This window comes from Hemiscyllium ocellatum, chromosome 18, assembly GCF_020745735.1.
Source record: "Hemiscyllium ocellatum isolate sHemOce1 chromosome 18, sHemOce1.pat.X.cur, whole genome shotgun sequence".
NCBI classification, from domain to species: Eukaryota; Metazoa; Chordata; class Chondrichthyes; order Orectolobiformes; family Hemiscylliidae; genus Hemiscyllium; species Hemiscyllium ocellatum.
Window position 1 is genome coordinate 61815370 of NC_083418.1, and position 16103 is coordinate 61831472.

The 16103-nt window shown below is 39.1% G+C and overlaps 1 protein-coding gene across 1 annotated transcript in view; it reads left to right on the forward strand.

The window, feature by feature from the left end:
* The window catches only part of nat10 (N-acetyltransferase 10), a 78178-nt gene that overhangs the window by 29495 nt on the left and 32580 nt on the right, over positions 1–16103 (forward strand). The window contains exons 9-19 of the mRNA XM_060839075.1: positions 1637–1770; positions 3014–3107; positions 3352–3450; positions 3592–3728; positions 7311–7435; positions 7967–8117; positions 8612–8708; positions 9114–9230; positions 10104–10205; positions 11523–11597; positions 14248–14364. Of these exons, the coding sequence (XP_060695058.1) occupies positions 1637–1770; positions 3014–3107; positions 3352–3450; positions 3592–3728; positions 7311–7435; positions 7967–8117; positions 8612–8708; positions 9114–9230; positions 10104–10205; positions 11523–11597; positions 14248–14364 (1248 nt within the window). The remainder of the gene's footprint in view (positions 1–1636; positions 1771–3013; positions 3108–3351; positions 3451–3591; positions 3729–7310; positions 7436–7966; positions 8118–8611; positions 8709–9113; positions 9231–10103; positions 10206–11522; positions 11598–14247; positions 14365–16103) is intronic.

Below are 16103 nucleotides of genomic sequence, written 5' to 3' on the forward strand. Positions count from 1 at the left end.
TTTTTAATTAATAGTATTTTGGAAAATCACAGCTAGTGAATGTCTTGCAATTCCTAATTTCCACCCATAAAGATTTCATTTTGTCATCATCTGAGGCTAGATCATTGCTCACTAATGTCCTTATCCTTCCTTTACTTTCAGGACTGTCATCTATCCATGTCATCTATCTGCTTTTCTGAAATATTGTGTACTCTGGAATATTTGTTTCCTAACTGTGATCACTTTTGAGGTGATTGAAGTGCATGATTTAAAATGTGTAGAATCTGATGAGCCTTTCCTCTTAATTCACTCCTGATAAATGTTGAACATATCATCAGTCTGTATGTTAAACTGCAAACTGCTTAGATCAAGATAAACAGTGCGGTGAGTTAGCATGGAAGTGATGCACAACATCAGTTCAAAACATGTTCATGCACCATGAGGTTGAACATGTACAAAATGCAGGTGGTCTTTTACTGGCTGACTCACAAAATCTGTATCATTATGTATCATTAGATATTCATAGATTAATCTTGATTTTAAAAGTATCAAACCCAGTCCAGTGGAAGAACAACAGAACAGTACAGTCCCTTTTGCCCTTGATGTTGTGTCGGCCTTTTATCCTACTCCAAGATGAAGCTAATCTGCATACCCTTCAATTTACTATCATCCATGTGCCTATCAATGAGTCGCTTACAGTTAAATTCTAAGGATTTATTTAAGTCTTGGCTTTCTTTCTCTGCAATGTTTTTGCAGTCCTTGTTGAAACAGTTTTCGTGGTGTGCGTGTACACTTGAACGGTGTAATTTTCAGAAATAATGAGCCCATACTTCGGTAACTTTACAACTATCTGCCTGTTCCGTAATAAATCTGAGCTGCTTTATTTATTGTTTCCAGTATGTCCATTGGACTTGTACTACCTCAAGTAATTTTAAATAGCCATAACAGTGAGAAATGCCTTAAAGTACAGTGGATGCTGTAGATCTGAACCAAAAACACTATATTGCAGATGAGACTCAGGAGGTCTGGCAGCACAGAGTTATAAAGATATACAGCATGGAAACAGAGTCTTTGGTCCAACTCATCCATGCTGACCAGATATCCCAACTTAATCTAGTCCCATTTATAGGCACTAAACCCTTCCAATTCATATACCCATCCAAATGCTTTTTAAATGTAACTGTACCAGCCTCCACCACTTCCTCTGGCAGCTCATTCCATACATGCACCACCCTCCGCTTGAAAAATCTGCCCCTTAGGTCCCTTTTAAATCTTTCCCCTCTCATCCTAAGCCTATGCCCTCTAGTTCTGGACTCCCCCACCCTGAGAAAAAGACTATGTCGATTTATCCTATCCATATCCCTCATGATTTTATACATCTCTATAAAGTCACCCCAAATCATCTGACACTCCAGCGAAAACAGCCCCAGCCTGTTCAAGCTCTCTCTGTAGCTCAAATCTTCCAACCCTGGCGAAGAAAGCAGAGTTAAAGTTTCAAGTCTGGTGACACTTCATTGTGACCTCCATATTTCTCAGTGAGGAATATCTTGTTTATTTTAACCAGCAAATTTACCACTTTGTAGATAGTTATGGGTATGGATGTCTCTGTATTGCCATGTTAACTTTTGTCTGCAAATGAAATGGTTTCACCCTTTAGGCAAAAGCAGTACTGAAATTCATTGAAGCTATTTCAGAGAAGACGCTTAGGTGCACGGTTACACTAACTGCTGCCAGAGGCCGTGGTAAATCTGCTGCATTGGGACTCGCAATTGCAGGAGCTGTGGCATTTGGGTAAGTGCTTAATTCATAGCTCCACATATCCCTCACTCTATTGAGGGGACAACCAAGCAACCTCAGGCATAATTAAAAATGAGGAGTTAACCAGACAAAGCTGTAAGATAGGGCGACTTTGTTTCCAGACAGCAGAAGTGCCATGTGGTAGCCAGGCCCAAATGATCTCATAACCAAGTGATCAGATGTCAACAAAGTCCTGCCACGTCTGGTCATGAAACTAACTAATCAAGTAATTGGGAGTGGAAGCTTCACAAATCTCTCCATTGTCTTGCTACATACCTCAAGCAAAGCTTGACAGTTAGTATTTTTATAACTTTCCAACTGTCAATGCTTATTCTTCTGTCATGTTTCTGGATCATGGAGACCATTGAAATCTTGAGCGTTGAATATCGAAGCCAGTGTTTCTAATATGTGAAACCTGTGTATTGTACATTTAATTAGTTTTTAAAAATGTTGTTCTCTGATGCTGTTTAAACATTTTAATATAAAATATATAACAAACTTTTTATTAAGTGGCATCTATGCGGCCAAGAGTGTGCCAATTGATCAAATATCCCAGATATTCAAGAGATATGCATAATTCCAGTAAACCATGACCAAGCAAAGTTTGAAGACTTCCACATCTCTGTATAAAAAATCTGTATAAAAATATCAACACACCACCTAAAATCAATATAAAAATACGCAGTCAGTAATAGAAATGTAAAGCAGGGGTATGCACATAACTGTTATACTTTATTTGCAGCATAAATGCTCAAACATCGCGATAGATCATGGTATTTGAGATGAATAATTTTTGCTCATTTATCAAAAGTGCCGGTTGATCGAGGGAGCAGATTTAGGACTGAATTGAGAAGGAACCTCTTCAACCAGTGGGTTGTTAATCTATGGAATTCCTTGCCCAGTGAGGTAGTTGATGCGACTTCAGAAAATGTTTTTAAAGCTAAGGTAGATTTGCTTTTCAACAATAAAGAAATTCAGGAATATGGTGAGAGCACGGCTTAGTGGATCTGAAGCCACAAAAAGATCAACGATGATCTTAGTAAATGGCAAAGCAGGCTTGAAGGGCCGATGGCCTAGTCCTGCTGCTAGTCCTCATGTTTGTCTGTAAGGTGCCAGTTAAAACAAAACTTGCTGTAACTTGGCAAAAGAATGCAAAACAACTTTTAAGTTGGAAATTTTCAGATTATTTTAGCAATTGTAAATGGATATCTTATGCATGTGTTTGCTATCTTTGTAGATATTCTAATATCTTTGTCACCTCACCAAGTCCGGACAACTTAAACACCCTGTTTGAATTTGTTTTTAAAGGATTTGATGCATTACAGTATCAGGTGAGAGAGTAATTGTACCTGAAAAATTAATCATTTTTCTCTTCAGTCGCCAATAGTATTTATGTACAGTATAATACTTGCATATGTATCATTGAGTGATGTTTGAAAATAGGTCCTGTTCCTTTTCCATGATATGTATTTGATTTGTTCATTGCAGTTGTCAAGTGACCAACCTTTTACCTTGCTTAAAAGAAAGTTAATTTTTCTCCATGAGGGCATGTTTAACATTTCTTGGGTTTTTCAGGAACATTTAGACTATGAAATAGTTCAGTCCTTAAATCCGGAATTCAACAAAGCTGTGGTTCGCGTTAATATCTATAAGGAGCACAGGCAAACCATCCAGGTAAAATGGTACTTCATAAATTTTACTCTTTATTGTGCTGTAAACATAACTGGGGAATGAACATCTATGTAGTTCTGTTTGTTGAACGTGAATATGTCGAGTGAAATCATGCCACCTCACGTTTCTCTTCTCCCTTGTCAGTACATCCACCCTGCAGATGCAGTTAAACTGGGCCAGGCTGAGCTGATGGTAATTGATGAGGCAGCTGCCATTCCCCTCCCATTGGTGAAGAAACTGCTGGGCCCCTATCTTGTCTTCATGGCCTCTACCATTAATGGGTACGTGGTTACAATTCAGACTGAAGTCCAGTGGAAGCTGGAGGAACAGCTGGTCATTTTATTGTGTGCTTTACAGCCTTCAGAGGCAAAATTGAGTACAAAAATTTTAAACTTCAATACCTGTCTCGGTTTTGTTTCATTTTGGCTTTTACTTTGTTTCAATTCTCATTTAATTGTTCCGTTATCCTTCCCTTTGGCTAGGACTATACCACCTTCAGCCATTTCATTTTCCTGCTCTTCACACTATCAGAGAGCTGCCTTTTTGTTCTTTGTCCCATTCCATCCTCCATATTTCTAGGGGAAACGGTGTTATTGGGGCTGGGGAAGAGGATCTGATGTTGGAATACACATCACTTTCCTGTGTTTACAATCTCTGAGTTGAGAGTGGAGTGAGTGGAATCGTGGGGAATCCTTCTGGTGATGCTTATCTCCCTGAAGCTCATAATTAGACCCACAAACTGTAGTTCACAGAAGTAAGGCAAATCAAGACAGAAGTTGTACACTTAATGGGCAGTATTGCCGATCAAAGAGACCTTGGAGGGCTGGTTCATTGTTCCTTGAAAGTCGAGTTGCAGGTAGACAGAATAGTGAAGAAGACTATGGTACACTTATTGGTTAGTGCATTGAGTATAGGAGTTGGGATGTGGTGCTGGAGAAGCATAGCAGGCTGCGTGGTCTGCTGTGCTTTTCCAGCACTACACTCGACTCTGATCTCGAGCACCTGCAGTCCTCACTTTCTCCAATCGAAGTTGGGATGTCACATTGTAGCTGAACATGACATTGGTTAGGCCACTTTAGAATATTGTGTTCAGTTCTGACCTCCCTGCTATAAGAAAGGTTTTGTTAAACTTGAAAGGGTACAGAAAAGATTTACAAGGATGTCATCAGGGTTGGAGTGTTTGAGCTATTGAGAGAGGTTGAATAGACTGGGGCGTTTTCCTTTGAACATTAGAGGCTGAGGGGTGACCGTATAGAGATTTATAAAATCACGTAGGGCATGAATAGGGTGAATAGTCAACGCCTTTTTCCCAGGGTAGGGGACTCCTAAGCTAGAGGAGAAAGGTTTAAGGTGAGAGGGGAAAAATTTAAAAGGGATCTGAGGGTGACTTTTTCTTGCAATGTGCTTGTGAAAATGTGAGCTGCCAGAGAAAGTGGTAGAGGCTGGTACAATTACAACATGTAAAGGCACCTGGTTGGGTAAATGAATAGGAAGCGTTTGGAGGGATATGGGCCAAATGCTGGCAAATGAGACTAGATTAATTTTGGATATCTGGTCAGCATGAACAAGTTGGACAAAGTTTTCGTGGTGTGCAACTCTATGACTGAGTCCTCACTACTGAAGACACCCCTAAACCCAGGCCTCACACCTTTCCCCTCCCTCCCCCCAGGGTCTGTCAGACATGATTTCTATGCCTACAAGGGCATTGTGGCAGTGCTGAGCCGCTGGCCCTTCAATTGGCTGGCAGCTGTCTGGACTGGTACTCCTGCAGCAAACAGATAAATTTTCCCAAAGGCTATGAAATCTCTTTGGGAGTCCGCAGAAACAAAGTTAGGTAGGTTTTTGGTCAATGGATGAGTCAGGGTGTGTGGCACGAGAACATAGGTAAAGCCCACAAGGACAGCAATCATGATCTTATTGAATAGCAGAGTAGCTTTAAATGGCATTTCATATGGTTTTGAGATTTTAAAAAGCCAAAGTGGGATTGTCTTGGCTTTCCATCCTGCCAGTATGGTGTAGTCTCAGAGTTTAGCAATGTTTGTATCAGGAAATCACAGAATTGTTATGAAGCTGAAGGAGGTCATTTGGCCCATCATGCTTGCACTGGCTGCTCAAAGAGTACTATGACTTATTCGCGCTCTTCTGCCCCCTTCCTTCTATTCAAATAATCATCTGTTTCCCTCTTCAACGTCTCAATTGATTCTGCATCCTGCACACTTCCAGAGAATGCACTGCTGATCTGAACCACTTGTGTAACAAAGTATTTTTTTTGATATGACATTTTCAACGTTTGCAAATGATTTTGAATCTGCACCCAACTATTGTCAATCCTTTTATAAGCATAAACAATTTCTACCATCTATTCTGACAAGTGAGGCAGCACAGTGGTTAGCACTGCTACCTCACAGCACTAGAGACCCGGGTTCAATTCCCACCTCAGGCAACTGTCTGTGTGGAGTTTGCACATTCTCCCCATGTCTGCGTGGGTTTCCTCCCACAATCCAAAGATGTGCGAGTTAGGTGAATTGGCCATGCTAAATTGCCCGTAGTGTTAGGTGAAGGGGTAAATGTAGGGGAATGGGTCTGGGTGGGCTGCTCTTCGGAGGGTCATTGTGGACTTGTTGGGCCGAACGGCCTGTTTCCACACTGTAAGTAATCTAGTATGGGCGGCACGGTGGCACAGTGGTTAGCACTGCTGCCTCACAGCGCCAGAGACCAGGGTTCAATTCCTGCCTCAGGCGACTGACTGTGTGGAGTTTGCATATTCTCCCCGTGTCTGTGTGTGTTTCCTCCGGGTGCTCCGGTTTCTTCCCACAGTTAGGTGAATTGGCCATGCTAAATTGCCTGTAGTGTTAGGTAAGGGGTAAATGTAGGGGTATGGGTGGGTTGCGCTTCGGCAGGTCGGTGTGGACTTGTTGGGCCGAAGGGCCTGTTTCCACACTGTAAGTAATCTTAGACCTCTCATGATTTTGAAAACTCATATCTAATTTCCTCATAGCCTTATTTTAAGGAGTACAGTACCCTCCTCCAATTTATTCTCTCAACCAAAATGTCTCATGAAACCATTTTTGTAAATCCTTTCTCCACATTCTCCACTGTAATCCTTCCTAATCAACAATGTGTGATACCCAGAACTGTATATGATAATCTATCTGAGACCTAACTAGTATCATATCAGCGTAAACACTTGCTCTTTGACTGTGTGTTAATAAAGACCAGGATACTGTATGCTTTATTAACCATTCTCTCCACCTGTCCGGTCACCTTCAGTGACTTTCTTTTGCACATATATACCCAGGTCTGTCTACTCCTGCATTCCCTGAAGAATTGATTCCCTGATTTCATGTTGCCTATCCATGTTCTTATCACTAATGAGCATTACCTTGCACTGCTCTGCATTGAACTTGATGTACCACCTAGCTGCCCATTCCCCTAACTCGTCTGTGTCATTTTGAAGTTTGACACTTCAAAGCTCTCACATTACAATGCTTCCAAGTTCCATAACATTGACGATTTGATTCTGACACTCCAGGATCCACGTCTTTGATATGCATCAAGGAAAACAAGGGTAGCAGTACTGACCCCTGGTGAACTCCACAACAAATCTTTTATCCAGTCTACAGAACTGCATCAGTTAATATACTGTTACCTGTTACTCAGCCAATATTGTAATCAATAAAGATTGATAGCAAGCTGCTAGGATGTCCTGGTTTAGTTTGCTTTGTTAATTTCTTAAAAACCTAGAATTTCAAAGTCTACTGAAAGGCTGAAGGATTCATAATAAACTACAGCAAGGCTCTTTATTTCATGTTAAAGTATTGTAGAACTATCTTACCCTCAATTTCGAATCTTGTCTGTTGCAGGTATGAAGGGACAGGTCGTTCACTGTCTTTAAAACTGATCCAGCAACTGCGCCAACAGAATGATCAGAGCCAAATCACTGTGACTGCAGAGAATAAAGTCACTTCCACCATGAAACTCAGCACAGGTATTGAAGCTGCCTTTGCCTGTTTTGTAGCTCTTAATCATTTCATCTAGCATTCATTTCCATTAATAAAAGGAACTAATCTTTGGGTTATTGCAGTGCCTTGCATGAATAGTCTAATTTGTCATTTCTCTAATTTTGTTTGTGTCTCCACCCTGATGGAAAGAGTATGCTGGGAACAAAGTCCAGTTAATCTACAACTCATTGCAAATGTATTAATGAGCTTTATTGAAATATGCAAGATTCTTAGACGGCTTGACAGGGTGGATGTGGTAAAGTTATTTCCCTTTGGGAGAGTCTCAGACCAGAGAATATAACCTGAGTAAAGATATGCCCATTTCAGACAGAGGTGAGGGGATATTATTCTCAGAGGGTAGTGGATCTGTTGAACACTCCACCTTGTAGGGCTGTCGAGGCTGAGTTGTTAACATTCAGGGTTGAGATACATGGACTTTTAATCAGTAAGGGAATTGAGGATTAAGTTCTGGATGGCGAGTTAGTCACGTGTTAACGAGGCCATTTTTTTTATTACAGTACGGACCCTGCATGAAGTTTCTTTGCATGAGGCAATTCGATATGCTCCTGGAGATCCAGTGGAGAAGTGGTTGAATGATCTGCTGTGCTTAGACTGTCTGAACATTAGTCGAATCATTTCAGGCTACCCACTCCCAGAGTTGTGTGATCTGTATCCACCAGCCTGAAAATATTTGCACAGTTTGAGTACCAATAACTTTGATAGTTAAACTTCAGGATTAACCAGAATGGTAATCTCTGGAATTGTTTTTGTCCACTTGGATCCAGAACTTGGAATGGAAAATCCAAGTGGCTGCAGACAAATTTGAGTCAATATGCTTGTGCATTTGCATATCTGGAAGTTACCAATGTTAGTATCGCTTAAACTTCACTTTGAAGGCTTGTTCCTGCTTGAGGTGACAGTGCTTTGCAATGTATTTTAAGTTTTCAGATGTTTTAAATTCAAATAGGTTAAGACAGTGTATGCTGAGAATTGACTTGTTCTAATTTTATGGGTTGGATCTGTTAGCCTCCTTTGGATTCTAAAACTATCACTAGTTTTAACACCTGGAAGTGGACCCTTGATAAATCACTGAGGCAAGTTGTAACCTTTACGAAAATTAAGATTTGGAAGTTCACAGTTTCTTACCTTAACTGCTGATACAGCTACTACGTGAATAGGGACACATTGTTCTGTTACCATAAAGCATCTGAGACCTTTCTGCACAGATTGATGTCTCTCTATGTGGCATCCCATTACAAGGTGAGGCTGTGCATTGTAACCTGATATTCTAACTCTTACAACAATAAAAGTTTTAATAATGCTTTTGTTTGCCTCAAGGAAATGCATGTTTAACTATAATTGCTGAAGCTATATTTTTGTAACATTTTTGTTTTTTTTTTCTTATGATTATTCTAACCAATTACAATCACAAAAGTGAGCATTGTTTTAAGAAAAATCCTGCAAAACTTGGGTATGTACTTTGAGTCGTAAACATTGTGTCCAAAGTAAACATTTTCTATATGATTACCGAACAATGTATTTGCTGTAAAAAAAAAGGTTGCCAAGGGTTCCACTTCATTTAAAGCACCTTTTAATTGTTCACTGCATGTGAGTCCATTGTGATTCAAAGTATTGAATTATTGTAACAAAATTAAATCTTCACAGAATAGCCCCAATGACCTTCAGATACTTTCCGATGCTCCTGCTCACCATCTTTTCTGCCTGTTGCCCCCTGTGCAACCTACTCAGAATTCACTGCCAGAAGTTCTTGCTGTCATACAGGTAAGTGAGATGAGAGCTGTTGAATAACATACCTACAAGTTAAGGATATCCAACTAAAAGCTGCGGGGACAAATTTTCATTCAATTTCAGTCTTTTGCATTATCTTAGATATTTGACGGTGTGAAAATGAATTTCTGATATAATGCTGGAAGTCATTGTAGAATTTTTTAGCTGTGATTTTCACTGTCACTAAAGTTCATGCAGACATGTTAAGCATTTGTACAACAAATGCAATTTGATCTCAGTCATTATTTTTCAGTCAAAAGGACATGGCAAAGGTAAGGTTTTTTTTCAGGATGTTAAAGATTTGTAAATGAAATAAGCTCCTAGCATTTGCATTAATTTCCCAGTTCAGTTGATAACAGGAGAATATACCTTTCAGGGTTCCTTGGGAAGCTGGTGCAATGGTTTAAATGGATGCGTTTACTTAATTTATATCCTTTATAGATACAACTTCTATGCGGGATCAAGAGATAGTAATGAATAGAATTTGAATTCTTTTACGAAAGTTAATTTGGATGTGAAACATAAAAAGGAGGGGAGGTGGAACATCGTCCTTTTTGGCCTGCTGCAGATATTGTTTGCAATCTGATTCAATTGTTTGGTTATCTGTCAGGTGTCATCTTGCGTTGACCATGTCATCTTTTGTTGACCGTATAAAATACAGATAACCATGATTTAAGCTTTGGAAGCATTAAGTGTGTTTTCTAAAAGACTGCTTCACCTCTGTGTGGTTTCAATTAACTGATATGAAGCACTTCAAAGAGGAGTGCATATTGGTATTTTGAGAAATACTGTAAAATTCACCTTCTAAAGATCCTTTTCAGGAGCTGATAATGGAAGTGTAAGCCATCTTTTCTTTGACCTTGTCAGGTGGCCCTTGAAGGAGAGATCTCGCGTCAGTCTGTTATGAACAGTCTCTCTCGTGGGAAGAAAGCATTTGGAGATCTGATTCCATGGATTGTGTCAGAACAGGTAGGATAGTGATACGGTGTGTGTGATGCTTGTCTATTCCGAGCAGATATGCATTGTGGCTTACTGTTTTCAGAAAAGTCAGAGTATCAAGGACTTGGAAATTTTTGAAAGAAATAGAAATATGCCGTTTGACCCCTCAAGCCTCCTCTGCCACTCAGTTGGATAAAACCTATCTTTAAATTCTGCTACACCTTCCTGACTTCTTTGATTGCTTTAGTAATCAAAGATTGTCAGTCTCTTGCACTTGAATGCACAAAACTGAAAATTCACAATTTTCTATTGTACAGAATTCCAAACTGACCACTCTTTGAAAACACTTCTCTTCAGCCCAGACCTTAAAAGAAAGAAAACTTTCCTCTGACTCCAAGTTCCTGACACCACAGACAAGGGAACATCATTGCAACTTCTGCTGTGTAAAACCCTTGAGAGTTATCTCCGTTTCGATGAGATTACCTGTCATTCTTCTGACCTAAAAAGAAAGTAGGCCTACTGTAATCAACCACTGAAATACCCAGGAATATGTCTCATGAACCTTGTGACCATTGATGAACAGCATGTGGCTTCCTTACTTCCTTTGAGGGCAAAACCATGTGCAGTACTGCAGATATAATTTCACCATGACTGCATACAATCTTAGCAAGAGCCACCACAGTTAGGTTACAACCCGTCGTAATAACACAGAATTTATTTGCTGTTCTGCTTTCATGCTTGTGTTTTTTTTTTAAATTTTTTGCACGCATTGGACTTTTGTGCTTTTGTACATTTTTTTTCTATCTTAAGTGTGATTACTAATGAGGGGCCAAGTTTATTTCTTGGCCTGGCTAGGAGTCAGACCTTTTATTTTGTTTCAAGTAGAGTTAGTTTGAGATCCCTACTACTTTCTCAGAGAGTTAAGTCACAAGGTTCCAGAGTTTTGGTTATCAAACAAACTAAACCTTACTACACTGTTAGAACAGCAACACAAATTCTCTAACTAATACTGTAACATCCAGGAATACCATGCGATAGATGTGGTCAAACACCTTACAACATATCAAATGGGAACTGTGATCAAAACAAATCTCATTGATCTCTCAGCAACCCACCCACTTCATGGGTTTAAAGCTTTTAATTATTGAGACATGGATTATATTATTCTATGCCTCCCAACAACTTGCCTTTCAATTTGCTTCTTTACATTTAAGTACAAGGGAGTCCCCAATCAATACCAATCCCATTAATACAATTAACATGCAAGTTATATGCAATTAACACAGATTCCTTTGAATTCTAATGCCAGAGTTTAATCTTTTTTTAATCTACTTTTTTCAAATCTAGTTTCAGGATCCAGACTTTGGAAGCTTGTCTGGAGGGCGCATTGTCCGAATTGCAGTCCACCCAGATTGCCAAGGGGTAAAACAAAAAGTCTTTGTCCTTTAAAGGAAGAATATTAAAATATGCTGATTTATATAGTAATGCGCTACTCTCAGATCTGCTGTTATGTAATAACTAATAAGCGATGCTAACTGAATATGAATACATTTATTTTTGAAAGTAAATTTGCTTTTGTGCTGAAAAGTTGCTACCTGGAAATTGAGTTTGGGGTTTTGCTTTTGGCAGGATGTGGTTAATTGCAATATCAGAAACATGACTGAGCATCATAGTGGGTTATATATACTATCAACTATCAGAACTGTTTAAATTTAACTCTTATTAACACAACAGAGCTGCAGAACAGATAATGAGAGTCATGAGTTCACCCTATTAGCAGTCATTGATGTGGGACTGAATCATGGCCCAAACCACATTCTTGTGAGCGAACTGGAAAACTATTGAATTACTAATCATACTTCCTAGATTTCCATGTTTAACTGCACATATGTAAAGATGGAAATTCTCTGAAATTTGGTTGTCATTGCTACTGCAAATCTGGCCACACTTGCTGATCTCTATAGAGACGAGGACAGATTTTGACTTAGCAATGTAAAACTATCCAGGCATATTCTGCTACAAGAATATATCTTGGTATCGTGGGATACAGCCTCCATTTCTCTGCCTTGAATTTGTTCCACCGGTATCCACTTGTCATCTTGGCAAATCACTTGTTTTGTGTCTCACAGAGCGTAAAGTACACTTCTCTGTAGTTCTTATCATGTAATTTAATATTTATAAATAAGTATGTTTGTGCTTCTATCACACTGCATAGATTCTGAAATCCAAATGCTTTCTACATCCCTGGTTAGTTTTATGTTGCTAAGTTCAAATTTGTCCCAGTCTCTCTATAGAGATCAGAGTGAGTGGTCAGATTTGCAGTAGCAATGGCAACCAAATTGCTGAGAATTTCTGGTATTTGCATATGTGAAGTTGAATGTGGAAATCCAGGAAGTATAATTAATAATTCCATATTTTTTCACAGGATACACTTTTGAGGTTCTCTGAAGAGTGCCATCAATTGGAACCCATTGCAGTGGCAAGAACTTCATCTAACATTTAGTCTTCCTTCAGTTTTAGAAAACTTGGGAAGAGTTGTGCTTTATTGAAGTGTATCTGAGTTTTTTTTTTAAAACTATAATTATGATTACAGCTGAAAATGCTTTATAGATGTGGGAAAAAAAGAACTAATTTATGTTTTTGCAAAGTATGGTTTGTCCATATGTTTTTTAAGAAGTGATTATGAAAAATTATTTAATTTTTAAAAATTATTTTGCAAATAATGCTTTTGTTTCAGCCTTTTCCTTAATTCTATACACATGTCCTAATCATTTATTTCACTATTTTTATTTTTAAAAAGTTAAACAATTGTGGTTTTTAATTGTGTGAACTGTGAGAATATTACAATGTGATTGGCTTCTCGTTCTGAGATTCTGTTGTTGAATACCTGGCGATTCATAGAACATAGGACAGTACAGGCCCTTGATGCTGTGCTGACCTTTTATCCTATCCTAAGATTAAGCTAACCTACATACCCTTCATTTTTCTATCATCCATGTGTGTATCCAAGAGTCACTTAAATGTCCCTAATGTATCCAACTCTTCCACCACTGCTAGCAGTGCAGTCAACGCATTCTTTGTGTAAAGAACATCTCCTAAACCTTTCTCCAATCACCTTACAATTATGACCTCTTGTGATAGCTATTTCCACCTTTGGGAAAAAGTCTCTGCCTATCCACTACCTATGCCTCTCATCATCTTGTACACCTCTATCAAGTCACCTCTCATCATTTTTGTTCCATTGAGGGAGCTAGGCCTTTTCTCAGCCTTTCTTCATAAGACTTGCCCTCCAGTCCAGGCAGTATTCTGGTAAATCTCCTCTGCATCTTCTCTAAAGTTTCCACATCCTTCAGATAATGAGGCAACCAGAACTGACCACAGTATTCCAAGTGTGGTCTAACCAGAGTTTTATAGAGCTGAAGCATAACCTCGTGGCTGTTAAACTCAATCCCCTTGCTAATGAAAGCCAACACACCATACGCCTTCCCAACAACCTTATCACCTTGGATGGCAACTTTGAAGGATTTGTCAATGTGGAACCTAAGATCCCACTATTCCTCCACACTGCCAAGAATAATGTGATCTGCATTCAAATTTGACCTTCCAAAATGAAGTTGCCAGATCTCTCTTGTAGCTTTCTTTGAAGTCATTGATGAGCATGGTTGATTTACTGCTGACCTCAAAGTTACAGTCACCTGTTTTCCTTGTGGTTGTAAGGGTGGTATTTAAACTGGTATATATAACCCACCACGAATCACAGTCATGGTTTTGAACCCATACAGCCAGAGGAGAACTTCTTCCACATGAGTTACCGGTTCATTTATATTAGAAAAGTGTGCCTTCAATAATTGTGTTGAGCCTTCATATATTCAATTAAATTAAAACTTTCAGCAGTAAAACATGAGAACTCATTTTAATTGACTGTTCAAATTTAATGCGAGTATGGATGATACAGTTTTTGATATACTGCGGTGGGCAAAAACTTCTAAGCATCAATTGCAATCAAATTTTAAGTATTATATATAATAATCCATCAAAGTCTGTTGTTCCTTCCTTTTTTGTTTGTGGCTAGATGGGATATGGAAGCCGGGCAGTGCAGTTGCTGCAAATGTACTATGAAGGGAAATTCCCATGTCTAGAGGAGCAAGAAAGCCATAAGCCCACAGAGATAACCACCGTTGGCAGTGAGGTATGCAATGTTTGAATTTACTATTGCAGATGGCTAGAGAATTGTGACTGTCTATGAAATGCTGATGAATGCTCAATAGTTTTGTGTAGGATAGAGGGAGGCTCTTCAGTGACAATCGCAAACAAGTTTATAATCCCTAGACATGAAATGAACCGTTTCATCATGTGTTCTTGTAAATGAATTCTTTTTTAAGGTCGGAACGATCAGCTGTTTTTGGTGCAGTGGTGAGAGGCGCAGTGGAATTTAATTATTCTTTCTAGCATTGCAGCAGCTCCATGAGCGTAGACCCCATCCCATTTTGTCCAGATTATGTAGAATGTTAGAGAAATTGCTGTGGACTAATACAATGTATAGGAGAGTCATTGCTGCGAACCAATCAGTGTGCTCTAACTGTATTCTGACATTAAATCTGAGATTTCCAAACCATGGGTTGGTACACCAATGGAGCTGCAGAATGAATAACTTGAGTCACAAGCTCTCCTCTGATGAGTCAATAATGAGGACATGAATCATGGCCCAAACCATATTCCTGCAATGGAATTAGAATGCTATGCTCTGTCGCAAGTGTGTTTCTCAGTATTGTGGGATGTGTTTGAACCAGCCTCCATTTTTCTGCCTGAATGTGATCCCTTGGTATCCACTTGGCTTCTCTCAGGCTTTCCTTGCAACTCGCTTACTATATCTCTCCTAAATCTTTGTTGGCAATTGTATCATTGCTAACTTGGCACAACGTAGTTCTTGAATGTCAGCTCAGCATTTCTAGATTGTGGCTTTCAGGTAGCATTAAGAAGGGGATTTAAAGAAATGCCAAAAGGTAGTGTCATTGATTCAAGAATTTAAAAGGGGGATGAAATTCTGAAAGTACCATCACCTTATACTGTGCAGGTCAAGCTCTAAAACAAAAATAAACAAACATTGCCAAGTCAGTACTGCAGACTTCCAAATAGTAGGCAAGATTTGTAGATGTAAAGGTATTGGTAGATGCCTGAGTGAAAAACTGTAAGATAGTAATAGTTGGGGATTTCAAATACCTAAATATCAATTGGGATACAAACAGTATGGGGATGCACAAGAGGCATAAAATTCTTGAACTGCATTCAAACAAACTTTGTAGTCAGTCAGTAAGCCCAGAAAAGGGTGCAATTCTAGGTTTAGAGTTTGGAAATGAAACAGGTGGATGAGATAGAAGTGGGTGATCATTTTGGAGGTAGTGATCATAAAGAAGCTAAAGCTGAATAAGATAAACGAGAGGCCAAAGCAGCAAAGCTGTAGAGAGAATCTAAGCACTTCTCGGGATCCCAAGCTCAGGTCTGGCATACCGACCATTTAGTAGGTTTCGTATCATTGTGGAAAGGAGCAAAGATGGAATAGAGACACAAGTTTTAAATTGGGAGAAGGCAAACTTTACAAAGTGGATAGATGATCTGGTAGAAGTGAACTGGTTACTTTAAGAAATTCAATAGGAGATGAATGGAAATCATTCAAAAGTGAGATTCCAAAGGCACAGTGTCTCCACAAAGCAAAAGGGTGATACTGCCAAATCTGGAGGCCCCTGGTTATCCAGAAGCATACAGAACAGGAAATGCAAAATAAGAGCTTATGACATCTCAAAAATCCTATTTTCCAAAGCTTAAAGAAGTCTGGAAATTACGGGCTTAAAGTGAAAAAGGAAATTGGGATGGCAAGAAGAAGCTATGAAAAATATCAATTGATCAAAAGTAACAAAATCCTAAGATATT